The sequence below is a fragment of the Sordaria macrospora genome, chromosome 1 (assembly GCF_033870435.1).
Source record: "Sordaria macrospora chromosome 1, complete sequence".
Taxonomy (NCBI): Eukaryota; Fungi; Ascomycota; class Sordariomycetes; order Sordariales; family Sordariaceae; genus Sordaria; species Sordaria macrospora.
In genome coordinates, this window is record NC_089371.1 from 1,614,976 (window position 1) to 1,641,365 (window position 26,390).

The 26,390-nt window shown below is 54.1% G+C and overlaps 7 protein-coding genes across 7 annotated transcripts; 5 read left to right on the forward strand and 2 right to left on the reverse strand.

Moving 5' to 3' along the window:
• Positions 1–159: 159 nt before the first annotated feature.
• SMAC4_13022 (uncharacterized protein) lies at positions 160–876 on the forward strand (the record flags this gene model as incomplete). The annotated part of the gene is made up of 1 exon (XM_066091219.1): positions 160–876. One exon carries the CDS (start codon positions 160–162, stop codon positions 874–876), a length of 717 nt encoding a protein of 238 aa, XP_065945512.1.
• A 907-nt stretch (positions 877–1,783) lies between these two features.
• SMAC4_04934 (uncharacterized protein) lies at positions 1,784–3,907 on the forward strand. The gene is made up of 2 exons (XM_066090210.1): positions 1,784–3,633; positions 3,700–3,907. Exons 1-2 carry the CDS (start codon positions 2,182–2,184, stop codon positions 3,844–3,846), a joined length of 1,599 nt encoding a protein of 532 aa, XP_065945513.1. The 5' UTR covers positions 1,784–2,181; the 3' UTR covers positions 3,847–3,907.
• Positions 3,908–4,054: 147 nt separating this feature from the next.
• On the reverse strand, positions 4,055–4,330 carry SMAC4_04933 (uncharacterized protein; the record flags this gene model as incomplete). The annotated part of the gene is made up of 2 exons (XM_003352771.1): positions 4,055–4,129; positions 4,211–4,330. The coding sequence occupies 2 exons, from the start codon at positions 4,328–4,330 to the stop codon at positions 4,055–4,057; spliced, it is 195 nt and encodes a 64-aa protein (XP_003352819.1).
• Positions 4,331–4,600: 270 nt separating this feature from the next.
• On the reverse strand, positions 4,601–9,984 carry SMAC4_09691 (uncharacterized protein; the record flags this gene model as incomplete). The annotated part of the gene is made up of 3 exons (XM_066091001.1): positions 4,601–7,567; positions 7,610–8,440; positions 8,559–9,984. The coding sequence occupies 3 exons, from the start codon at positions 9,982–9,984 to the stop codon at positions 6,003–6,005; spliced, it is 3,822 nt and encodes a 1,273-aa protein (XP_065945514.1). The 3' UTR covers positions 4,601–6,002.
• A 1,081-nt stretch (positions 9,985–11,065) lies between these two features.
• On the forward strand, positions 11,066–13,240 carry SMAC4_09692 (uncharacterized protein; the record flags this gene model as incomplete). Its single annotated transcript, XM_066091002.1, has 1 exon — positions 11,066–13,240. The coding sequence occupies exon 1, from the start codon at positions 11,498–11,500 to the stop codon at positions 13,238–13,240; it is 1,743 nt and encodes a 580-aa protein (XP_065945515.1). The 5' UTR covers positions 11,066–11,497.
• Positions 13,241–17,977: 4,737 nt separating this feature from the next.
• SMAC4_13023 (uncharacterized protein) lies at positions 17,978–19,300 on the forward strand. Its single transcript, XM_066091220.1, has one exon. The coding sequence runs from the start codon at positions 18,045–18,047 to the stop codon at positions 19,182–19,184; it is 1,140 nt and encodes a 379-aa protein (XP_065945516.1). The 5' UTR covers positions 17,978–18,044; the 3' UTR covers positions 19,185–19,300.
• A 3,747-nt stretch (positions 19,301–23,047) lies between these two features.
• SMAC4_05467 (uncharacterized protein) lies at positions 23,048–26,370 on the forward strand. The gene is made up of 6 exons (XM_066090297.1): positions 23,048–24,001; positions 24,060–24,141; positions 24,204–24,419; positions 24,491–24,873; positions 24,945–25,177; positions 25,262–26,370. Exons 1-6 carry the CDS (start codon positions 23,816–23,818, stop codon positions 25,932–25,934), a joined length of 1,773 nt encoding a protein of 590 aa, XP_065945517.1. The 5' UTR covers positions 23,048–23,815; the 3' UTR covers positions 25,935–26,370.
• The last annotated feature ends 20 nt before the right edge of the window (positions 26,371–26,390 follow it).

A 26,390-nucleotide genomic window follows, 5' to 3' on the forward strand; every position in this document is an offset into this window, starting at 1 on the left:
ATGTGGGCGGCGTTTGTTGCCCATGAATGGATGCGCAGAACTGGCCATACTCATCTGCCCCCTCCTGGGCCTGCAGAAGCCCGCGAAAACGATATCGAGGATGTATTTTCTGAAGTCCTGGAGGAAACGTGGTTCGACATTGTGGAGGAGGGTGAAGCAATGGAAGAAGAAGCTGGTGGACCGATAGTCTTTGGCCCACATCCACCTCCGGCTCTGTTCCATTGGGAGGCTGATCACGACGTGCCGCCAGTCTTCCCAAATGGGTTTCTCCCTGCTCATGAAGAGTATCAGGTAGATGACCTCCTCTGGGATGGTGCCTTTATTATTCTCCCCCGCGGCCCAGTCCCTGAGCCACGCGACGTCGATGATTCACACGGCGCTTTCTGGGCTCCTCCCCCAGTAATCCCTCGTGCACACCATTTCCCCACCAGAGGACATCGGACACACGACGAAGACGAACTCTTCATGCAAATGCTAGAAGATGGTACAGCCGAACACCAACCTCTTGATCCCCTCGACAATCTCTTACTGGATCGCCCCCCGTGGGTTCCTGACCCCCTTCAACCTCCTCCACCTCCTCCGGCGACGATCCGCGACGTGGAGAGAATGGTCAATACAGAACCTCCTCTTCCTACTCCGGGCTGGGAAACTGTCCTGACCCTCCTTCGACCTTGGTTTCACGAAGCACCGTGGAGGTTGGAGCCCGCGACGAACATCCCCGAGCACATTGTCGGGCGAGAGGATCTAGATGAGTGGGTCGATAATGCTGTGGACGTCCTGATTAGGCGTAACAGGACTATACTGCAGCTTATTAACTTTGATATCCGTCAAGCAATGGCTGCTGCAGTGGAAGAACCTCGAGCAGGGGTTGTTTGAGCAGCAAAACTCAGCAGCCTGCTGTCTGCTGTCTGGGTTGAAAGCGTTCATCAAGATGGGGATAAAGATCGGAGCCAGCATGATCTGTAATGGCATTAGTACTACTGTCTGTCAAACTTGTAAAATGTTTCCGAGTGTTGCCACTTGAGCTTCTCCCGTTTTTTTCAGGTCAGGTAACCATAGTGCTGGACTTTATTGTGAGGATTTTGATCGAAATCGATCCTTGCCCTTAGCCTCAACCATCTAACGGACGGGAATTTGTGTGTCTCATTGCGGACAGAGTACCGATGTGGTGGTCTTGTCATAGCCGTTATCCTCATGCATTTGACCAACGTGGAGCACACCGGGGATACTGTGATATACTTCATGGGATGTATAATAACCTTTAGTGGCACATATGGGCACTGTTTAAGTGCAAGATCTTGGCGGTTGACCACCAGGTCCAATGTTTCACTACATAGCTTAGCCTCACCTCATGTGGTCGTTCGAGTTAAACATGTATAGTATTCGTATCCATCCAACCGAACTTCATAATTGTCCTCTTCACATTGACCAAGTGACGGGAGATCGACGTGATGACCGCAATTAACCAACACTGAGAGTAGACATCCTCTATGCATGTGTAAGCCGGAAGGTCCCTTTAATCAGTTCATGTGCAATTTCCACAGTAGCGGAAACCAAATCTCTGATAGGTAGGTATATGTTCTTCTAATGGCTCACCTCACGATGCTGTCAGTGAGTGAACTTTCCAAAAGTTACAAACTGCTACTAGTACCATAGAATACTTATAACCCTCTACTCTCCTTTCTTTTATAGGTGTATGAGTAGATCAAAAGCCGTTGCATAGGCCTGGAGCTCGAACCATCCTGTAGCTCGTGCTCTGCGCGCCCAGGACGGATATTTCCTGCGTACGGGCGACTGGCTTTCTGCCGTCACTTTCCTTTTACATCATCACTTTATACACAATCAAACAAGACATATATTGTCACAACGTTTCATTATACCCTACCAACGGTATTACACTTGGACCCACAGCTGAGGTATAAAGAGAAACGCAAGGACTATACGTAGGTAGCCGAGTGAATGAGACTAGAGAAATCTAGGCGCTAAGGAAGGATCATCTTTCAACCATTTCCAACCGGGACATATAATGATACCTACATTGACCACTTCAATACCACCTAGGTAATTGAATTACCTACCTTGGAAGAGTGACTCTTGGCGGCGGGCGTACAAAGCTTAATCTCACCTCTTTCTTGGATTCTTCATTTTACATGAATCACAGGCTCACACAACACCTACACGATGACGTCCCAACACATTCAGGTAGCCACGTCGCCCTCCAAAGACGCCATCCTCGAAGCTCTCGTTGAAAATGTGCGCGCCTGCAATGCGCGCCTACCGCCCGGACGCGACAAGATGGTCTTTGGGGCGTGCGAACTCGAGGTGGAAATGCCGGTGCTTCTCAACCGGCCTGACGCGCCCCTCCCGTGTAGGGAGCCGGCCGCCGAGTTCGAGACGGTCAACGCCCACTTTTCAGCCCAAGTGCACGCCTTCTTCAACGCACTGCACAACCTCGAGGACATGGCAGACAGGCCGTCCTCGGAAGACCTGGACCTCTGCCGCCCAGACGAATGCCTTCGGCCCGTCATATGCGTTCTCAACCAGTCCTTCGAACCCCACCTAGACTGCTTGCACCGCGCCTTCCACACCCGCCACCTCACCGTCCAGAACCCGGACAGCCTGCCCCTCCTCCACCGTGTCACTCAGCTGCGCATCCTCCCCGACCGGGATTCTACCTCTGACCCGATCAACATGCGGCCCGTCTCCTTACGCACGCCCCTCGACCTCACCACCCGCCTCCCTCAACTCCGTGAGCTGGACTGCCCCTGGCTGTGGGAGCGCCTCCCTGTTGCCTTCACATCCAAGGCACTGCGCATTATTTCCCGCGTCTGGCCAGGTCCTTGGCGCGATGACCGCGCCGAGTTCGCCCGCGCTGTGCGTCATGCCATGCCCTTGTTGCCGTCCTCCCTCGCCAAGGTCCGTCTCTGGTTCTGGAGGCCCAGCTCCCATGGGGACGAGATGGACCAAGCGGCGCAGATGCCCGACCTTGTTGGCTCATCCTCGACCAACGAGGAGTTTGAAGACATGGACCCTGTGTCTCTTGGCCTGCGGGACCTGGGAAGTCGGCTGGAGGAACTAGACGTCCGCGCGCTCATCACCCCCGACCTTTTTCCTTCCGGCGGTTTGTCATGGCCACACATGCGTCACCTCAAGGTGGAATTCCACCCGTGCGCGCCCGACGGCCGCTGGTACTTTTCCGGTCCGCGAGGGGAAGATCCCCACCCGACAGGGTTCGCCATCACACAGAGAGAGAAGGAGCACTACCCGCCCCCGCCCGGCCAGGAAGACGACGACGACGACGACGGCGACGACGACGACGACGACAACGACGAGAAGACGCACGAGCTGATGTCCCACGAGGAGGAAGAGTACAGCGGCGATGCACCCGACATATACGACCTTCGCAGCCCCGACATGTTCCGTCTGCGCCCTATTGCCGAACGCATCAACCCTTTGCTCTTGGCGTTTGCCTCGTCTCTGCAACGTGGGCAAAAGATGCCCGCCCTTCGAGACGCCGAGCTATTTACCTGGCTTACGTGGCGGCCCTCCAAGGAGAGGGCGGGGGAGTATGAAGGGAGTGATGACGTGCCTCCGACTTCGTATGAGGACGAGACGGTCATGTTCCGATGGGGCGTGAGATACGAGGCGGCGCCTGCCGTTGGAGGAGGAGGAGATGGGAAAGGAAAAGTGACGTGGCAGGTCGGTGAGGACTGGAGGCCGGAGAAGCGAGTCATCAAGGCGTTTGAGCATCTTGTGGGCGGAGACGGAGACGGGGAGAAGAACATGGAGTGGAAAGCGTTTGAGTTTGTGGAAGAGAGGGAGCAGGATCCCGAGGACTATATCTGATTCTCATCAGATTGGCCGGTAGGCCACACAGTCGATTTCCAAATTCAATTAACAAAGGGCCGGCGGACAATCGCGCTGCTCACCGCTACGATTACCGACAAGCAGAAAAGAAGACAGACACAGCCAGCCAAAACTTCTTCAATCGATTCTTAAGTGTCTATACTCCCCCTCCCTATATAGTCAAACTCGTTACTACCTACCTACCTCGCTAGTAACCACCACCACCAGCAGCACCAGCAGCACCAGCAGCATTACTTACCCTCCCCTCCCCTCCCTCCCCATACTAAACTAAGCACTAAGCACTACTAACACCAATACAATACGCCTCCCCCAACCAATAATTCGTCACACAATCGCTACTCACCGCCAGATTCCACGCCAAAAACTGCTGCAGCGTAATCCCCGCCTGGCTCGCCAACGCCGTGCACGTCAGGCCGTCAGTCACAAGCGACCACTTGTTGCAGTTACCTGGCGAGCCGGACATGGTAGGCCCAGGATGCGTGGGCTTGGCCGTCGTCGCCGTCGTGGGTTTAGTGGTTGTCGTAGTCGTCGTCGTCGGGGTAGACCCGCCACCAGCACCAACAGCAACACCAACACAGTACGCCTCACCTAACCAGTAGTTGGTTTTGCAGTCGGAGGAGACGGCTGGGTTCCAGGCTAGGAACTGCGCGAGGGAAATACCGGCTTGCGTGGCTAAGTCTGTGCAGGAGAGGCCGTCGATGACGAGGGACCATTTATTGCAGTCGGCGGGCGAGCCGGTCATGGTTGGGCCGGGCGGTGTGGGTTTTGATGAGGAGCCCATGGGACTGGCGGTGCTTGTTGTTGTGGTTGCGTCGTCTCCTGAGACACCGACGCAGTAGGCTTCGCCGAGCCAGTAGTTGGTTTTGCAGTCTGAGGAGACGTCAGTCGTCACCATCTTGGACTTGCTCGCGGCCAGCGCCATCTTGCCGCTCATGAACCTGTCCCACCTGCCCTTCAGGTCCTGCGACGCCCAGGGCGTCCAGCCCGGGTTCTTGGGGGTGTTGGGCAAGACCTCGGTGTCGAGGCGCCGGAGCACCTCGCCCACGCGCTCCTTTTGGTCTTTGAGAATCTTCTGGATGGCGGGGGTGTTGTGATACAGGCGCGAGCCGAGGATGACGCGCATCGACTTCATGATCTCCTCGGCGCCGTCGATGTTGGCGATCTTGCTCTTGGAGGGGTATTTGGGCGGGTTCTGGCCCGAGGGGCTGTTGGAGTTGGCGTTGGGGTCGGTGCCGAGCCACTTCTCGAGATCGACGACTTGGATACTTTTCCCCTTTGAGCTGAATCCACCCCAGGCGTTCCCCTTGGGCGGTGCGTTGATGTGCTTTTCGAGGCAGACGTACTCTTCCTTCTTCCACTTATCGGTGGGGAACTGGCTGGCGACGTGTTTGAAGGCGATGAGAGGGATGTCGGTCCCTAGGGCGGTCTCGAGGCCTGGAATTACAGCCTGAGCGTTCCAGAGCAATTTGACGAACGGGCAGAACTTGAGCGTTGTGCCCGCCGCGGCCTTGGTAGGGTCGGGGTGGGGGAAGGGGCCGAGATTCTTGAGCGTGTCGAAGAACTGACTGATGAGTTGGGCCTCGAGAACGTGCTCGGCATCGTAGCTGACACCGGCAACATCGGCCGTGAGAAGGCCGAACTCGTAGTCCTTGCAATCGGTGGTTTTGAAGCCGTAGATCGGGTTGTTCAGCTTTTTGGCATCCGAGTCTGTCGGGTATTGGAATTTGGTTGTCACGCCGCAGATTTCCGTGGGCTTGGAGGAAGACCATTTTTCGAGGGCGTGTCCAAAAGACTCGGACCGCCTGAAAAGTGAATCCCCGATGATGTCGCTCTCGTCCCAGGCGTACCCGATCTTGGAGCATGGGGAGCCCGGGCCGGAGTTGTCACTGGCTTCGGGTGGGCAGAAGTAGCTGCCCACGGGCACGCTGAGTACTGGACTCCAGACGGCCGCTCGTTTGGCCAGGCTGCGGCTGTTGTGGGCGTGGCCATGGCCATGTCTCAGACGCTTGTGGGTGTGACTATAGCCATGGTTATGGCCACGGGTGTCGTTGGCCTCGATGATGAGGAAATTCAGGTCACGCTTGGTCGGAAGGGATCCCAGGCCTGGACACGTGCCGCCGTCGATGATGGGCTTCTTATAATCGGGCGTAATGGCCACCTCGGCCCCCGGTCACCCGAAGCCTGGTGCCGTTGCACGCGCAAACAGGCGTGCACCGACATCGACCCCAAATGTTAACGGGCAGGTGTCCTTGGTGGAGACGCCGACGCCCATCTTCATCATGACGCTGGCCTCGGCCACAATGGCCGCGGCAGCCGGGGCGACGTCCCAGCGCTTGTCGAAGCGGATGCCGAACTCGGCCGCCGCCGAGGGCCTGGACGCCGGCGTAGAAATTGGGCTCGTCCAGATCCTCGTTGTCGCCGGTGCGCTTGAGGTCTGGGTCGCCGTCGCCAATCTCCTTGGGCGTGTACTTGCTGTCGCCGTTGTCGGGAAGGACCTGGCGGACCTCCCAGTTGGCGAACTCGAGACGTGTTTCCACCTTGCCTGCCAGGGTGAGCGAGGCATCGATGCTGCCCTCCACCGTCAACTGCGGGCCGATGGTTGCGATTCCCGGGATCTTGAAGGAAGCGCCTGGGAAAGGGATGCTCACAATGACGTCTGACCTGTCATACGAAAACTTGGCGACGGCTTCGAGGGTCAAAACGCCCGTGATCTCGCCCTTGTTGTAGAAGGTCAGGTAGCTTTGGGACGTGTCGACGGGCGGGGTTATCTTTGTAACGATCAAAGCAAACCTGAAGCTGGTCGCTACGTTCACTTTGAGGAGGGCCTGGGCAAGGATGTGACCCTCGTAGTCGATGCGGTTGCATTGCCACGTCTCGTCAATGAGTTTGGCTGTCAGGGTGTCCTTGTAGTCATAAGTGAACTCGCGCGTGATTTCCGGCTTAACAATGCGGGCAAGCCAGTCGAGGACGCTTGAGCCGAACCAACGCTCCTCGAGGTCACGGCGCGAGAGGGCACCGAAATGGTAGTCGTCGCGGAACTCTTCCTCTAGCCAGCGGGCGTGGTTGCCCCCAGTGTCGGCGAGGGAGCGTTTGATCTTCTTTTTGGTATTTCCGGCCGCCGAGACGACCGTGTTCCAGTAGTCGTCCTGGTTTCTGAAGTCGATGCGCATCTGGGTGTCCCCAAGATTGCGGGGCACGCTCGTGAAGTCGTAGTCAAAGGTCAAATCGTAGACGACGGGGGCGTGGGCAGCCGAGAGGTGCTCGAGATGGCGGGGAAGAATCGTCTTTTTAGGGTCAGTGGTTGGGGCCATGTCTTTTGCAACGGCGTACTTTCCGGGGCCACACCCGGAAGGCATCTGTAGAATGGTGCCAGGGACGCCGTGGCCGAGACTGATCTTGTAACAGTTGCTGCCCTCGGAGAAGTCTGTGCATACCATCTGCACCGTATGGGGGCCGTCTTTGCCGATGGCCGAGTCGCAGCCCGAGAAAATGTCCCAGTGAGAGCCGTCACGCTTGTCGACGGAGACCTGCAGCTCCTCAGGCGAGACGAGCACAGCAAACTGGAAGGACGCCTCGTTGGGGGTCTGCTGCGAGTCTGAGTCCTTGTCCGTTTCGAGGGAGAAGTCGGTGTCGACACTCTCACCATCCGGGGGGTGCTCGAAAAGATTGCCCAGGGGCACGGGCAGGAACAAAGGGTCCTCTGAAGCCTCGCAGCAAAAGGTGCGTACGCGAGACAGCTAACCGCCGAACGTCTCGCCGCCGCCAAAGTAGCTGTCGGTCAGCTGGGCATATGTCATGTCCGGACAGTGGCCGTCGAAACAGTTGCCGAGCTTGCCGAACCAGGCGCAGTTCTTCCATTTAGGGATATCTTCCTTGGGGCAGCAGTAGTACTTGTCCGTGTCGAGATTGAGTTCGTCGAGCACGGCGAGGAGTACTTCTCCTACCAGGGCGGTGAGAGGATGGGCGCCCCCGACAACGCGGAGGATGACCTTGGCCACGTCTTCCAAGATGGTCAGGATGGTGCCCGAGAATGTCAGCGGCAAGTCATCGCCCTTACAGGAGCCGCCGATACTGCTCCAGTAGCAAGTGTTTTCCTCGGCGAGCGGGCTCTTGCAGCAGTAGGCCTTGTTGCCGTCCCAGCACTCCTGGCCGTCGCCCCACTTGTTCATCTCCATCATGACCTCGTCGTCGTTGCAGCGGCCGTTGCACCAGCGCGTGGTCTCTCCGCCGCGCCATTTGCACCCCTTGGGATCCGGGGCGCCAGACAGCGGGCAGCAGAGCTTGCTGCGCTTGTTGTCGTCGCCGCATTCTTGGTCGGTGATTTTGATGTCGCCGGTGTCGCAGTTGCCACCGCAGGATGTGATGTAGCAGTGCTTGTTGGAAGATTGCCAGCCGCCCTTGTCGGCAGCCGCGCCCAAGTCGCCTAGCTTTTTGGGCGAGATGACGGGCTGCAGTGCCGTCAGATGCTCATCATCCTGATCGATGGCCCAGATGCGGTAGCCGCCCAGCCCCAGGTCCTTGGCCAGCTCCTTTTTCTGGGAGAAGGTGTCGGCGTCGTCGTACGACACCCATTCTGTCTAATAATATTAGCCGCAATCTTCTTGTTAGGTGCTTGAGAGCAGCTCAGGAGACAGTCAAAAAGGGGGGGGGGGGGGGGGGGGGGGGGGGAGAACCGAAGAAAATTGACGTACGGTCATTGTTCCACGTGATGTACTTGACGCCGGCCTTCTTGTCATGTACGGGCTTGATCTTTTTGGCATCAATAACGGCCATGATCTCGCGGTTGCTCATAATTCCCGACTCCCCGCTGCAGCCGCCCTTGGTAGCGCCGCCCTTGAAGCCGCACCCCGGCTTGCTGCACGAAGGGTCCTGCAGCTGGAAAGCGCGGCCATAGAAGCCGAGGCCCATGTTGAGCTTGTTGGCGGGGACGTCGTTGCGCCAGAAGAGGTCAAAGGCCTGCTTCATCTCGGTGATGTTGGTGTGCCCGTATATTTTCTGACCGATTGGGTTCTTGCTGTCCCAGACCCCGTGCAGGTCGTAGGACATGACGTTCACAAAGTCGACGTGGTCGACGGCCTTGAGGTCGAAGTGGCGCATGTACCAGTATGAGGTGGGCAGCGTGAAGAAAACGACGTACTTGATGGGCTGCTTCTTGTTGGCGGCGTCGAGCTCCTTGAGGAATGTGACAAAGTTGGCACCGTCCTTGTCATTGCCGCCGCGGTCATCAGCGCCGGGGTACTCCCAGTCAAAGTCGACGCCATCGAAGGCGTACTCGCGTAGGAAGCTGAACAGGTTGTCGATGAAGGTCTCGCGAGTCCGCGCTGAGCCCACCATATCGCTTAACACCTTCTGGGTTGGGCCCGGGTCGTTAAAGGTCCATCCACCAATGGCGATGACTGTCTTCAGGGCGGGGTTCTTCTTCTTGAGGTCGGTGAATTCGGAAAACAGGGACCCTTTGATGCTGTCCATGGGCGCGATGCTGTACGTGTCCGGGGTTATGGACGCAAAAGAAAAGTACAGATGGGTCAGGGAGCTGACGGGAATGTCCTTGAGCCCCATGCCCTGACACGCGCTGTCAGCGCGCCAGCCCTCGTAGTAGCCGATGACGCGGGACTGCGAGCTGGCCTTGTTCTTGGGGCCGGGCTGGTCGCAGTTGGACTGGCAGCCGCCGGTGGCACCATTATCCTCTTTCTCGCAGTAGTCCTCGGTCATGCCGCAGAAGCCCCATTTGCCGCAGCAGACGTTGAGCGGGCATTTCTGGCCGGGCACTTTGGGGTTTTTGCCGCACTCGGCCTTGGCGTCGCAGTTGGACCAGCACACCTCGTTGGGCGAGATACCCGACGTACCGCACGCCTCTTCGCCGTAGTTGCACGACAGCGTGGCCTTGGGGCAGCAAGCCTTGTTGGCGTAAGGCCGGTCCGGCCCGCACGTGTAGTCGTCCTCGGTGGCTCGGATGCTTAGCAGAGACGGCGCGTCCATGGCGCCGAGGACGGGATGAGACTCATGAGATGAAAGGGACTCGTCGCCGTTTTCGTCGGAGCAGCACAGCGGTAGCTCATATTCGCGCCTGATCTTGGCTGAGTAGTCAAAGGGTCTGCGGTGATCAGCAGTTAGCATAACCTGCCTCGGGAGAGGTAGATGGCTCAAAGACACTCACGAAACGGGATTCCGACATGTTGCCGGCACATCAGCCTGTTGTTGCCAGGCATGACAATCTGCTGCCTGGTGCCAGGGCAAGCCCTCGACGAGCAAAGACAATAGGATACCGCATGGCTGTCCGTCACGGGTGTTGTGCCTGCTCAGGAATGCCTACCACCTGCACCCAGGGCAGCAAGCTGCCGCCTCATCTTGTATAAGATCTCTTGAGCACCTCTGTACGGCAATTAGGCAGTCCATCTTTTGCATCGAAAGCCGAAGTGCCGAAGTGCCGGAGTGATGTCTGAGACTGATCCCTTCAGGGTTTACAATACTGTGAGATTTTGCAATGCGAGGGTAAGGGGAATAAAATAAAGTTACACTTAAGCTTAGTGTACCTGCATAGGATTGCCGAGATTATGTAGAAATAGGGTAATTGTCCGAGGAAGATAGGCTTTAGCGGGCCGTCAGAGACAATTGCGCCGAAGATGTGTTGAGTTGACCAATGACATCTGTTATCAACTTGACCAAAAAGTTAGTTTGTAAGCGCTCGCGCTTGAAATCCTTCCCTCAAGCCATGTGGGAATGGGTATCTTCCCCTTGCTCATTTCGGTGGGAGCTAGAATCGGGGTAGCAGCCACTCTGCGGGATATCTGCCACAAAGGCCCGGGGGGAAACATGAAGATGTAAGCCGGATCAAGCATTCTTGTGTGTTATTTCCCTAAAAGAGGCCGAGGATACTCGACAACCTCCCCAAGGGGAATGTCCTTCTTTCGGTTGCGATGCCGCCTTCAGCTACACGAAGATCCCGTTGTCTTCCTCCGCCCTGAAAGCAGTCATTCCCGCTGACTTGCCTCATTAAAGGTCCCCAAGGCAAGCCGCTATCAAGCAAGGGATTGGGCTTAAGACAATCTTCATGATGCAGACCTTCCTCCTCGTCGACCTGCTTCTCTCTTTCGGATTTGCATCAACGGCATCTGCCACGGTGCTGCTCTACCCAGACAGTCTTCCCTCGACACTCAGCTCAGCGTGCACCAATGCCCTGACCGTCGACATCACCGCCTGCGACCCGCTGGTGAAGGACCTCCGTCCGGACGTCTTCTACCCGCCCGCGTCACTATCGCGCATCTGCACCACCGGTTGCTCATCCGCCCTTGAAACATGGCGGGCATCGGTACAGTCCCGGTGTGGGAACCAGACCATCTCGGCCGATCTTGAGGTTGAGGCCGCGGCTGTCTATATTCCTGGCGCGCTGCAGTAGACCTTCCAGCATGCTTGCCTGAAGGACGAGTCGGGGCGCTATTGCGGACCCGTCGCGGCTCTGGCAGCGGCCTTCTCGGATCCCGGCATCAGCCCTTCCAACTACATCAGCAACATCACGGACCAGGTGCGGCCCGACGACTGCGACGCCTGCCTGGCCGAGCGGCTGCGGCTGCGCGAGGGGTCGCCGTACTTTGACGGGCCTCTGGTGGCCAGCAAGTCGCTATACGAGAGCATGACGGCGAGTTGCGGCATTGTGGGACGCCCTGTTGTGACAACGACCATCGACTACTTCACGGCAGCGCCTGCTCCGGCGGCCAAGGTGTGTGAGGGCTCAACCTACACCATCAAAGCCTCGGACAACTGCTACACCATATCCAAGAGCCAGGGTGTCGGCACCAACTGGCTTCTGGCCGACAACGACCTCGAGGCCTTTTGCACCAACTTTCCCGCTGCCGGTACTTCTCTCTGCATCACCAACCAGTGCACCACCGTCGCCGTCCCCACCAATGCGACGTGTGAGGCCGTGGCTACGGCAGCCAACATCACCGAGACGCAGCTCATTGCCTGGAACCCCTCCATAAGCTACGGGTGCGCGAACCTCCCCAAGCTGAACGGCTCCGAGATCTGCGTCGATGCTCCCGGCCGCAAGTTCGTGAACCCCACCGACACCTCCGGCCTGCCCCCTCTCACTCCCACCAGCACGGCTCCCAAACCCACCGACGCAGCAGACGGCTCTGGCGGTGCCGAAAAGCCTTGCGGGCGGTGGTACTCGGTCCAGCAAGGCGACTATTGCAACCTCGTCGCCCTCAAGTTCGGCATCACCCTCCCCGACTTCCTCTTCCTGAACCCGGGCGTCAACGCCAACTGCACCAATCTCTTCGCCTTGGAATCGTACTGCGTCGTCGCAGTGGGCGATATCAACACCTATATTGGCCGGCCCGGCCACGCCACCATCACCCTGGACCCCTCGGCGCCCTTCACCGGAATCCCCTACACGGAGCGCCCCGACGCCACAGAGTCCCCCTACCCGCGGCTGTACACCCCCCTCCCCGAAGCCTCGGGCACGCGCGACGACTGTGTACACTACTTAGCCGGAGACGACTTCCAATACAACCTCACCAGCTCCTCCTTCGCCAGCAACTGCGAACTCGCCGCGGCAACTTACAACGTCGACCTCGAGGAGTTCGGCTTGTGGAATCCCGGCCTCGGCGACGTCTCGGATCCGGCGTGCGCGTTTGAGAAGGGCGTCCGCTACTGCGGATTGTGGTATCTGGAAGCGGGCAGTAATGAAGGGACCCCAACCGACGCCTCCCCGACACCACCAGGACCCACCATGTCAGGCTCGCCCGCAGACTGCAAAGAGTGGGCTATCGTTACGGACGAGTTGTCCTGCGCGGACCTAGCCTCGGAAGCCGGCATTTCGCTCGAACAGTTCCTGGCATGGAACCCAGCGGTTTCGTCAGACTGCAAGACCAATTACTGGGTCGACGAGGCCTACTGCATCGGTATCTCGGGCGACGACGACGAGGGCAGCGCGACTACAGCAAGCACTACTACCAGTCCCACAACCTCAAAACACACCCCGCCCGGCCCAACCATGACCGGCTCGCCCGCCGACTGCAACAAGTGGTCCCTCGTCACCGACGGCCTGTCCTGCACAGACCTGGCCACCCAAGCCGGCATCTCCCTCGCGCAGTTCCTAGCCTGGAATCCAGCCGTCCTGCCGCGCATGCAGGTCCAGTGGGCAAGCCAGGCTCACCGGGACGCGACCAACCCCCACAAGGACGATGATCAGGCCACGATAGATTCAAAAAAGAGGCATCTGAGGCTGGTTGAGACTATTGATGCGTTTGCTACTACCTTGGCGGCGAAGCCGGCGTGGGTGATGGCGTTTTGGGGGGGGGGGGGGGGGGGGGGGGGCTTGAAACTCTGTGATGATAAGTTAGGGGGTTATTACCAAACAGTATATAATTGAGCTACGTCAGCTCACGTTTCATTGTAGAATATTATATCAACTCGTGTCAATTTCCATGCTCTGCCCCATCATGCTGTTGGGGAGCACTCGAACGTGCCCGTTGGCGATATGGAACTCCGTGGTTGGGCTAGACACACATATTCCTTCACACCACCAAGGTGTATGTATCACTGCTTTGTAAGTCATATATCCAGCAATTCCCGACTACTCGGATGTGTAATAACCGAGAAATCCAGCCACTTGCTGTTCCTCTCTGTAGGAGATACCGCAACTCGGTGTCCAGCAAACTCAGGTCTCACTTCCATTAGTCTGGACCGTAGATGGGGAACGTGTCTGGCTTCGTTGACACCGGGCTACGAGGCCTGACAAGCTATATCTGTTGGAGGTGTCCCGTGTCACGTGCGGCCAGCCATGGCTCCCTCTGGCCATGGCCCCACCGCACAGGGACCTCCCTTGCCCTACTTTTAGAGCTCCAGACTTTACACAGTCTGAACTCTACATAATACATCATCATTGATTCGTTCGTGGTTGTTCACCTTGTTCACAATATCCTAGCATTCGAAGGTCAGTGATGGTTTGCTCGTTCTCTCCGATCTGCGTACTCACAATCTCAGGTATCAGCGAGCGGTGGTCGTGACCCTTGCATCCAAAGATGCTATTGCTTCGTCCGGTCGAATCAGCCTGACAAGAAGAAGTGTATGCCAGAAGCATTCGACCAAATAGTTTTGGAGGGATTGGCTGTCAGATGCTTGCCCATTATCGACATCTTTGCGAGTGTCCCAAGGCCGGGTACTTCGGCATCAGTTACAGCTGCGGAACTTGAAGGTGTTGAAATTTGAAGGTCCGCATCTCGGCCAAAGTAGGGAACAAAAGGGCAGATGTGGTGGGAGGAGGGTTGGGTTGACGGTTGAGGATAAGAAGAATTTTGTGAAGGCTTGGGGGAAAAAGAGGAGGTATGTAGATGTTGGGAAAAGCTGGAGGATCTGAGTTCATAGGGGGTTTTGATAAGGAGGGGCTGATGAGATTAGTGAGGATGATGTGGTTAGAATCGAACTTAGTATTGCGAATAGGGGCTGTCTGTTAATTTTTATTCTCCGACTTGGAAAAGCAAGTATCTATTAACGAACATAACATTTCATCTCACAGTAAGATTACCACTATGCCGCACTCGCTCGGCTGGATGGAAGGTGCATTTGTGGAATCGACTTCGGTCTTTCTTGGTCCAGTATATTAATTCCTAGTGCAATACCCGTCACAGCCTCCCTTCATTATGCAGTTGGGAAACTGTCAAGTATAGAAACAATAGTGAAAGATTAGAAAAGGAGATTCACAAGTAAAGAAGCTATGGGTGGAAAATTGAACGAAAAGAAAAAAGTGAAAAAAAAAAACATACAACACCAGGGATTCGCTGGTCGTCACCGACCCAACTACTAGTCTGGCCCTCAGTAAGCTTATTTATAGGAGGAGGAAGGGCAGGAAACGGGTCTTTTAATCACGTGGTAGGGTCAAAAAACTGAACCACCACTTCCTATATCCATATCGTTCGGACGGAGGCAAGATAGTAAGTAGGGATGCAGCGCTAAAAAGATGAATATAATTGGGTGGATTATTGTGACGAACCGTTACAAGCACAGGAGTATTATCGCTGGGATAGAACAATAGAGTAACAGTGTAGTAGCTAAAAGGTACTGATAGATTGTGATAGCTATTGCTTGCTGAAGAACCAGGTATAACGAAGGCCGGGAGGCCTTCGTTATACTGGTCTTCAACCCCGGGTCCTATCTGATTGGTTAATCTATCTAGCTTACATGAGGCTCAACGATTGGATCGTAACAATTATGAGCAAAGTAGACTGTCCTGATACTGCGGCTAGATCTTTTACACGGGTAACACCAAGATTGCACTCCGTCAGAAGACCATTCCTAATTAGTTCTTTGTACTCCTCGGCCCAGTAGTTATGTGCATGCAGATGAAAGCGTGGCAAGGGAATCTCTCGCTCTTGTCTTGTTGGATCACGGTTTGCTGATCCACTATGACAAACTGATCACGATCAACCTCCTTTATGGACCTGCCTTAACCTACCTCCTTCATCTGCCTGCATTAGCCCACCTTTTCACTTCCATTCTGGCATTTCATAACATGGTGGTGGCTTGCATGAAGAGCAAGTTAGAAGAAGAGCAAGTAAAGGAAGGAGGAGAAAGAAGGAGCGAGGGAGGAAGAGGGAGAAAGAGAGAGAAAGAGAGAGAAAGAGAGAGAAAGAGAGAGAAAGAGAGAGAAAGAGAGAGAAAGAGAGAGAAAGAGGGAGGAAGAGGGAGGAAGAGGGAGGAAGAGGGAGGAAGAGGGAGGAAGGACATCCCCCAATTCTTGGTTGCCTTATTCTCATCACATCCTATCCTTGTATCATCAAGTCGATTGCTGAGAGCTGCATGCCAGGGCTTCAACTCCTCGATGGAACGATAACTGCACACAACGTCTCAAGAAAGCACGGCTATCAGACACGGCCTACATGGAGCAGTACAACAAGGAGGAGCTCAAGAAAGACTACGAGAAGCTCGACGATCTGCTGTACCAGAAGAACCGCCTCTGGGTTCCAGAATCGCTGAAAATGGAAGTCATCATCTCCGAGCATGACACCAAGGTTGCTGGCCCCATGGGAATGGATAAAACCATGGAGCTTATTACCCGGAACATCTGGTGGCCCAAAATGTGTATCTGTTACGGTTCTGCACATGGTATTAACACCACTGCACTAGTCCAAAATAAGGTGATTGGGACCGCTAATCTCGATGGAAGATGGCCAGAGGTGTCAGACTCCACCTTTTGAAAACTGACAGGTTGCGGGAGCAGCAAAGGAAACCCCCGGACTTAGGCAGCTGCAGAGCCCAGTAAGGCTAAAGAATCATTGGAATCAATCAGTAGTGGTTCTCCCCCTCCCCTCTTCTCCCAAAAAATAAATAAATAAATAAATTATTAAGGGCAAGTGCCTAATTCAATGCAGGTTTGTTTGATTGTGGTTTGGTTCTTCGGCGTCTTCCTGTTCCGCAGCTTTGCCCCGTATGCATTAACTAGTATACAAAGGTGTTGGCGGCTGCGCCAACCGTGTTGTAAGCTAACCACTATGGATGGTTGCGACATGCCAAAACAAACAAACCTGCACTGAATCGCAAGGCACTCGGGTCTTTTTCGGGAGAACCACCACTGATTGATTCCAATGACTCCTTGGCCTTGCTGTCCGGAGATTTTCTTCGCTGCCTCCGCAACCTGTCAGATTTCAAAAGGTGAGTCTGGCACCTCTGGCCATCTTCCATCAATATTAGCGGTCCCAATCACCTTATTTTGGACTACTGCAGTGGTGTTAATGTCATGTGCAGAACCGTAACAGATTTTGGTGAAAATTGCACCCATTCTTATTAGCAATCTGAACATCTCATTCACGGACCTGAGCCAGCTAACTAGGGAACCCAATAGTTTCCAGCATCACGTGGTCTATCACGCCAATGTCTGAGTCCAGAATTAGTGGGTCTTTGTTTACTCCGACTCTTCTTTCAATAACCAGCATTGTTTGTTTACCATCTTCATTGCCCATCCATTTTCCACACAATTAGCAATTCCCAGCACGTCCTTTCTCAAAATGACTCTTTTAGAAGAACAGAAGGAGATCATTTCCGAACGCCCGCTCGGTGATACACTTGACCGCGTTCGAGACAAATTGCGCGACGCCAACGAAGCCGACGATGCGTACCGGGAATCTATTGCATCCCTTTTACTGGCGCTTGTCGGATCCTCCGCAGCATTCAAACTACCCTCTTCCGACGGAAACAGTAATGTGGCAGCCAGACTTTTCCCTATACAACAGGATCTCCAAGGAGGGAAGATAGCGAATCTCGACCCATTTCGCCCTCTCGTCCGCCTTGTCGTCGACAACTCCAACGACACTGCCATTTGGGCTGCCGTCTTCAGTCTCCTCGACACCTTGACTCCCCGCACTCCCCGTCTTCGCCCCACAGTTCCGTCTACGTTCAAAGGAACGCCTGTCAAGACCAGTTCGAATCGGCTTGCTGATAGTGCAACGTGCGAGGTGGTGGAAAAGGAACTGTTCCACGAGATCAAAAACTGCACCTTCCGCGGTGTAGGGGGTTTTTTGGACAAGTTCTTCGACCTCGAAAACTGGCGCAACGAACAGAAGGCAATGTTAGAGAAGATCAAGACAGCGCATAACGGAACGAAATGGACGGGCTTCCCGGCCACTCCTGATGAAAAGCCGGTCTGGGAATGGCTTTGCTCCCTGGAAGAGCGCTTCCTAGCCGGGGCACCGAACAAGCTCCATACCACCGCATCTGCCCACCAGTTTAAAGAAGGGAAAGACCAGATGGATATATTCTTCCAAGCGTCAACTACAGAAGCGGGTACCCTTTATGAATACAAAAACATTCTGGTTGTTGGGGAGCAAAAGAAGTCACACAGTGACCGCAGGTTTAAGACGGATTTCCTGCAACTCTCCCGCTACGTGCGCAAGGTATTCGCCGACCAGCCGACCCGTCGATTCGTCCACGCCTTCCTTCTCTGCGCCTCCGAGATGGAGCTCTGGATTTTCGATCGGGCTGGGGCGTATAGTTCCGGGTTCTTCGATATTCACCAAAACACGGACATGTTTGCGCGCGCTCTTGTCGGCTATGCTACGATGGATGCTAAGGCGATGGGCCTGGATACCTTCATTGAGCGAGTTATCGAGGGAGGAAAAAAACGCTACATTACGCTAAACGACACAGGCGGTCAAGCAACGAGGATCAGGTTGGATAGGGCGATGTATAGGCAGAAGGCCATTGTAAGTCGCGGAACTACCTGTTATACGACCGAAAACAACAGCGTTGTCAAATTCGCTTGGGCATCGGGTAAACGGACGGCGGAGGTAGACCACCTAACGCAAGCAAAGGAAAAGGGTGTTAAAGGGGTAGCTGGAATAGTAGCGCATCATCGAATCGCTACCATTGCAGAAATACGGAAGAAACTGAAGTTCCCAACGGCTCACCGGTTTCAGAACGGGGCGGACGACCCTTCATTGGCTTCAACAAGCACTAGTATATCGGGCAATAAGCGCAAGTCGTCATCTAGCGCCACCGACACCGTATCCAGATCCAATAAGAGGCAGCGATCCGATAGCCAGAAGCTAAATCGAAAGCTGAGCATCCAGCCGTCGTCGTCGACAAGCAAGACCAAGCCGGCCCTATCTGCGCCTAGCGAGGACCTGTGGGAAGATCGGATCTATTCCTGCCTCGTCATCTCACCTGCCGGTCGCGTCATCAGCGAGTTTACTGATATCAAGCAACTGCTAGAATCAATGCGAGATGCGATCAAGGCGCACCAATCTCTCTTCGTCACTGGCAAAATTCTCCACCGCGACATTTCTCCAAACAACATCATCATCACGGACCCTGAAACAGCAGATGGCCTCAAGGGCATGCTGATCGACCTTGACATGGCTAAAGCACAGAATAGCGGCCCAAGCGGACCGCGACAAATAACTGGCACGATCCAGTTCATGGCGATTGAAGTATTGCGCAACATCGACCACACATATCGTCACGACCTCGAATCGTTTTTCTATGTCCTTCTTTGGATGTGTGCGCGCCAATCGTGGTATAACGGATTTTCTGGCAACAAGAAGGCGCCTCAGGAGAGCGTTTTTCAACGATGGGAGATCGGAAGTTTCAGTCAGATTGCTATGAATAAGGAAGGCGACATGTATGTAAGTGGGCTTCAAAGGATTGTGAACGAATTCCCAGAGAAATTGGACAAGGTTAAACCGCTTTGTATGAGGATCAGGAAGATTCTTTTTCCTTACGACAAAGATGCAAGTGTAAACATTGGAACCCCTGCAGGAGAGCCAGACCAACTCTACAAGCCTATCATAGCAGCTTATGATGAGGCCATCAGCGAGCTATAGAGATTACAACGGATAGGGAGAAAGGCGATAGAACGGGTGGTTAATTTTGACCTAGACCTTGCTGTCAGAAAGAACCGAGAAGGTGCCTCCGGAGCAAAGGGCATGACCCGCATGTGATCACACTCCATGTCGATACGATACGGAGGAACCGGAGCACATCATCGGTAATGTGGAGGGTAAAATCGACCAGGACATGGTGCAGGCGATGATGAGGGCGGCGTGCAACAAGGAGGTGCCTCAGGAGAGCGTTTTTCAACGATGAGAGACCGGAAGTTTCAGTCAGATTGCTATGAATAAGGAAGGCGACATGTCCGTTACTTTTAGAATGGTTCTGGAGGAGTTTCCAGAGAATCTTAAAGTTTTGGAACCGCTTTGTATGAGGATCAGAAAGATTCTTTTTCCTTACGACAAAGATGCAAGTGTAAACATTGGAGCCCCTGCAGGAGAGCCAGACCAACTCTACAAGCCTATCATAGGAGTTTACGATGAGACCATCAGCAAGCTCTAGAGATTATTATTGTGGGGGAAGAAAGGCGATGAAAAGAGTGGTTGGTTGTTATTCTAGTTGTAGAAGGTAGGAGCGACATTTGCAAGTTTGTCAAGCCTTGTCGTTGAATTCTTTGCTTCACTCTCTTCACATCAACACAATCTCCCCATCTTCCCACTACATACAACCATCGTCCTTTCTTCCGTTCTTGATTCCAGCCGTTTCAAAATGGAGGTGCTTAAGAGCGAAATTGAATCAATCAAACGCCAAATCCAACACTGTTACGAACTGATAGGCGACGGACACGGGCCAACCAAGCCACCGAAGGGCTGGGTCGTGTAATCATGACAGGGGAAGCGGCAGGCACAGGCTCACGAGTCGAGTCAACACCCTAAAGGGGGTTCACGACTTCGTGAACCACCGGAGCCAGATATCTCGCAGAGGGCGAGGAGGTATAAAGGGACGACTGAGGAACTCAGATTGTCTTATTCCACGTGACCCTTCCTTCTGTTGGTCCTTATCTACGTGTGGCCATGTGACAAGGGTAGTATTCTGGGCTTGGAACAAAGAGTTCAATTCAGCTGATAATCTGCTTTGGTCTCGAAGGCCTTGATGATCTTCTCAACCTCTAAGAGAGGGTTAGACTTCAAGGCCTTCTTATGTCAAAGGAAATTGGTACGTCCTTGAAGTACGTATCGAGTCTTGTCGCTTTTGTTTGTTTGTTTGTTATTTTTCACGTCTACTTCTGCCTCCCGTAGGGCATGAGACGTGCAATATCGGTGAATCTAGCGTACAAAAATTGACCACCAAAACCATTAATCCGAGGGCAACCCGAGGCCTATTGCCAGTGTAAATCATGTGTTGTCCGTAGCGTAAATGCGGCCCAACACCTCCAATCGAATCGCCCAGTGAGCGAGCCGCCAGTATATGGCGGGACCTGTAGAACAAAGGAAAAGACAGCGGCTACGCGGGAGAATCTCTCCCTTGCTATTGGAATTTACTGGCAGCGCTTTATCGCTAGGATTCAAACCTCGCACTTCTTTTCGTGGACTTGCACGAGAAAGGCATGGCGCCAGACCCTCTGGCAACAGCACACTGACGGCGGTGGCGCCGCTGACAACCTTACGGGGTTTTTACGGAGTAGAGGGGTGGAGGTTGGCCATGGCCACGACATTGAGAGGGTTACGATGGACTTGGACAGGCTAGTTCACCGTGCAAGGAGGCGGGAGGAGGCCTTGCGGGAGGAGGAGAGCGAGAGCGAGAGCGGAGAGGAGTGATTTTGTCATTTCTTTTATCTTTTCCTTTGTGCTACAGGTTCCGTCATATACTGGCGGCTCGCCCACTGGGCGATTCGATTACAAGTGTTGGGCCGCGTTTACGCTATGGGCAACACATGATTTACATTGGCAATAGGCCTCGGTTTGCCCTCGGATTAATGGTTTTGGTGGACAATTAGGGCACTGCTCTTAATTTTGTATGCTAGACTCACCGGTGCGGCACGTCTCATGCCCTACGGGAGGCGGAAGTAGACGTTAAAAATAACAACAACAACAACAACAACAACAACAACAACAACAAAAAAGGAAAAGACATAAGAAAGGGCAAAATCACTCCTCTCCGCTCTCGCTCTCGCTCTCACTCTCCTCTCCCGCAAAGCCTCCTCCCGTCTCCTTACTCGGTGAACCAGCCTGTCCAAGTCCACCGTAACCCTCTCGATGTCGTGGCCGTGGCCAACCTCCACCCCTTCAAAGCCTAAATTGAGATGGTCAGAGTATGTAACCGCTGATATCTCTCCATGGCTGGCGGGATGCCACTCACCAGTGATTCCAAAGTCAAAACATCATAATACTAGTCTTTTTGCTTGTACCGGAATGGACTAGACGGACTCATACACGACACCTGGACTTGAAAGATGACCTTACTGACCAAGATGAAGCCTAGTTACTTGGCTAAAGAACGCTGTTGGCGTCTCATGCAATCATTTCACTGAGGTGATTTGTACCTTCAAGGCGCCACTCCTGAATCATAACTCGTGGCACCAAAGTTTCAACCTCTTCACTCACCGCCAACCACGAGTCACCAGCGTATCGCTTCAACTACGATTAAAGTTAAGGTTCGCCGGACCTGTAACAGATGATGCAAGAACCTCGAAGGGGAAGGTATGACAGTGGAACGTGTTCGTGGTAACTTCTTCGTAGCTGATGGTTTCCGGTACTTTTAGGTTTAAAGTGGTCGCTCAGGGGTAAAGGTAGGTGTGGCTAACTGGGAAGGGCGAAGGTTGGGGAAAAGGGGACCATAGCACATTGGGCTTCCGTTCATATGGCCAGGTTCGGTTGGAATCCCATTCTTCGTCAGTCTAACTCCCTTGGTCACATGAACGTACGGTACTCGACGGTAACACAGACAACAACAAACATGCCGGCCCAGCCTACCCAAAAAATATCCGTCCGTCCAACGACGTTGGGAAACAAGATCCAGCGCGGCTGCTGCCGCGTTCAAATCGACGTGACGGAGACAGCCGGCGGATAATTCTACCATGGCTATCATTGGGTGTTCCGGAGTTCCGAGATCGTGAAGCCACCTTTATCTCGTCAACGACATCAACATCAGCCATCACAAGCCCACTCCTTTGTATGCAGACACGGCGAACACCTGGTTCTTAACAACATCGGGATATTTGCTGTTACCTGTATCAGCCTTCCCATAAGTATGCATAACTCCTATCTTCATTCCTCTAGCCTACAGCAAAAGAGAACGGGAGCCTCAACCGAGTCCAGCTCGGAGCGCGGTTCGTTATCACTTCCCGCACATAATCAATACCACGGAGCAAAGGGTACAGAATGAGCCAGATGACCAGTACGGCCCCGGATTAACTGGAAATAGTATTACCCTGCCACCCACTCACCGCACACACCAGTCTCATCCTCGTGCGGGTGGTACGAGGCGAGGCCTAACTAGGGGCACACAACGGTTGTTCAGACCGAGCCGGCCCAGGGCAAGTACAGCGTCGGAACTCACCTGTCAACGGCTGCTCTTTGGCACACGGTCCTACCGCTAAGCAATATTGTGGTAGCTTTGTGTTTCTCACGAATTCCCCACGGTCCATATCAAGTCGGGAATCGGAGCCAGTTGAGGTAGCACGGCTCCAACACCGAGCTATACCTTAATCATCTCCCAAAGTGCTAACCTGTGACCACCGGTATGCAGTCTATATTGCGTGCATGCCCTTGCCCGGAAGCTGAAGCGCCACGCAGGCTTGGAGCAGCAGGTCTTTGGTCTACCTTTTGCCCCGTGGACCCAGGTGTCGCAGGACAAGAACGGATGGCAACTGCTTCAATGCATGGCAGATTAACCTCAAGGCAGCGGATACGGGGTGTGTGAGTGCAACAACCCCTGCTTCTTCATTGGGACTTGCAGCCAATTTTATACATCTCATCCCATCTGGGTCGCACAGAATATCTTTGTGTCACGGAACTCTCCCAGGCGGTCTATGGCTTACCCAGTCGGTTGATAGCAGCCAGCAAGTCTCTGAAGGGCAACGGCCGTTGAAACAATGCACCATCTCTTTGGGCTGTCTGCTGCTTTTCGTATCCTTAACGCCCAATCTTGCAAGTGTTCGGTGTACGGCTACGGGGATGCGCCGCCAAGGTCAGCCAGGCTCACCTTTGCCCGGACAGTTGTCCCCAACCACCACGAGAGTTGCACCTTCCGCAGTCAAGATGGTACTTTTACCCAACTTCATCGGAAACAGACCCTGGGAATTCTACCTACTCTACGTACTAGTGTCCCGGGACAACAGTGGGTCGAAGCCGAGATCTTGTTGGCTGACCTAACCTCCCGAGCGGAATCGCAAACAGCTGGTGCCGCTAACTGAGAACCTGCCGGCATCCCGTCTTCTGGTAACCGGAACGCCATTCACTAGGACGCTCTACTGTTGCCTGAGTGGACCAGGAATTCCCGTCTCTTCACAATTCCCGAGGATTTATTTTGCACAAAGGAGCCCGCCGGCACTTCCAATCACCCGACACCGCACCGACATCACTGTCGTCAAGGTCGTCCAATTGCGGCCGGAGGTGTCTGAACTCAAATACCTGGTGGACTCGACAGACTCAGCAAATAGCCGCCAGTGCAACAAGCAAATATCATGTCCTCGAACGAGAAGAATAAGGCTTCGACTGGAAGCTCGGCCGAGAAGGCCCTGGCTCACAACTCCGCTTCTGCTCTGGAAAAGGCCGAAGGCACCCAAGCCAACACAGCAAAACCCCTCGACGAAGGCCATCAAGCCTCAAGCACCTCGACAGATTCTGAGCAACACAATGGAGATGCCAGTGTAGGAGATATCTTCGTCAATCCTTCTATGCCGGTTTTACTGACTTTATCATGCTCAGCGTTTGAGTGTCCGCAAAGTGTTGGCTCTGGCGGCTTTAGCCTGCTGCTGGACCAATGCGCAAGCACCTCTGTATCTGTTCGGTAAGACGGCATTGATGTGCTGCTCCAAGTTGAAGTCAACATCCAGTTAACCTGTCTACCAGCTGCCGTACCTGTCTTCATCTACCGAGATCTTGGAGGAGTTGACCACTGGGTCTGGTTCATCACCGCTCATCTACTCGCCACTGCCGCCATATCTCCTTTTGTTGGCCGTTTCTCAGATGTGTTTGGACGCCGTTGGGTTGCTCTGGCCGGCAGCAGCTTGATTGTTGTCGGCCAGATCATGTGTGGTGTTGCCGAGATTATGGACATCTTTATTGGTAAGTCCACTGCGGACAGAGTCCTTCCTAATACCGATCAAGTACTCCATACTGATTGATACTCTATCTAGGCGGAATGGCTCTCACTGGAATTGGCACCGGTATCAACGAGCTCACAGCCCTCGCGGGAACAGCTGAACTCGCCCCTATTGCGCATCGTGGCTACTACATTGCCGGCATGATTCTCACCATCGTCCCTCTTTTGCCCTCCGTCATGTACTCCCAGATCATCTCGGCCTTCTCGACTTGGAGGTATATCTCGATTCTTACTGGCGGGTGGGCGTTGGTCGGCCTTGTTATGACAGCGCTCTTTTACCACCCTCCTGCGCCTACAGAGGATCTCAACTGGAAACAAAAGCTTTCGCTCTTGAAGGATATGGATGTGGTTGGTGGTTTCCTCTCTATTGCTGGGCTGGCTCTGCTGGAAGTTGGTCTTTTGGGCGGCGGATATCAGGTTAGTGACAGGCACATTACTATCCCGTTTTCTCTATGCTCTTTACCGGGTGATTGACAAACATTTTCTAGTATCCATGGACAAGTGCAAGAGTCTTGGCTCCCTTGATTTTGGGATTCCTCGTACTCATCATCTTTGGCTTGTGGGAATACAAGGGAGCCAAAGCTCCCATGATTCCCAGAGACTTGGGTCCTGCACCTCGGACACTCATCATAACCATGATTATCACCTTCATATCCGGCGCTAACTTCTTTTCTGTTTTGATGTTGTGGCCGAGCGAAGCCTATAATGTCTATGGAAACACGTATGGATTCCCCTCCAAACACCTTCACCGCCTCCTATCTCTCGTGAGTCGAGCTGAACCGCTAACATTCAACCATCTAATCAGTCCCTACGGCGTCGGCTTCCGTGGCATGCCCTTTCCCTTCGGTATCCTAGCCGGCTGCGTCATCTCGCTCTACCTCCTCTCGCGCTTCCCACGCCACATCAAATGGATCGTCCTCCTCACCTGCTGCATCATGACAGCCGGCTGCGGCGCCCTCGCATCCGCCCGTCTTGACAACATTCACACCATGTACCTGGTTCTCTTCATCGCCGGCCTGGGCGTCGGCGGCATCGTCGTGCCCGCCTCGACCATCGCCACCATCATCGCGCCGAGGGACTTCATTGCCACTATCACGGCCTTGACCATCTCTATCCGCATCGTCGGCGGGGTGATCGGATACACGGTTTACTACAACGTGTTCATCCAGAAGCTGGTTCCGCAGCTTACGGAATCCGTGATTGGCGCGTGCATCAAGAGCGGGATTACCAACAGGGAAACCATCGGAGCAGCGATCGAGTTGACGGGTGCCTCGCTGGTGGACGAGATTCACATGTTGCCTGGCGTTACGGACGAGAGCTGGGCGGTGATCGTGGCGGCCAGCCAGGAGGCGTACGTAAGGGCGTACCCGTGGGTGTACTACTGCAGCATTGCCTTTGGCGGGGTGTCGATTCTGGCGAGCCTAGGTATGGAGGATATCTCGGGCTTGGTTGACAGGACGGTCATGGTTCATATGTGAGGGAGGGACCGTGACTGGCACGTTAGGTTAGGGGTGGTGTGTCTGTTTGTTTGTTCTGATCTGGCGGATTTCTCAGTTTCTTCCCCCACATCAGCGCGGAGCGATTTGACTTCTTATCAGAGCGGCAAGCGATGCGGTCTTCGTCATTTTCGCGCATTTAATTTGTTGAGCTTGGCTGGTAGAGTTTTTCATGTCGACTTGATATTGGTCATCTGGTTGGGGGGAGGGATTTCTCGAGCACCTAATTAGCTGTAGATAGTATAGGGCTCTATAGGTATAGCGTTGTCAGATACCTGGAGGCGGATGAACAAGGACGAGGACTGTTTCGACCCTATATACCACGGTGTTACTTCAATGTAGATAGACTATGGTACTGGCTGGCTTTCACGCCATGAAGCCGCTCGGACGGGCAGGAAGCAACAATGAAATGTCATATTCTAGATTCGTATTTAGCTG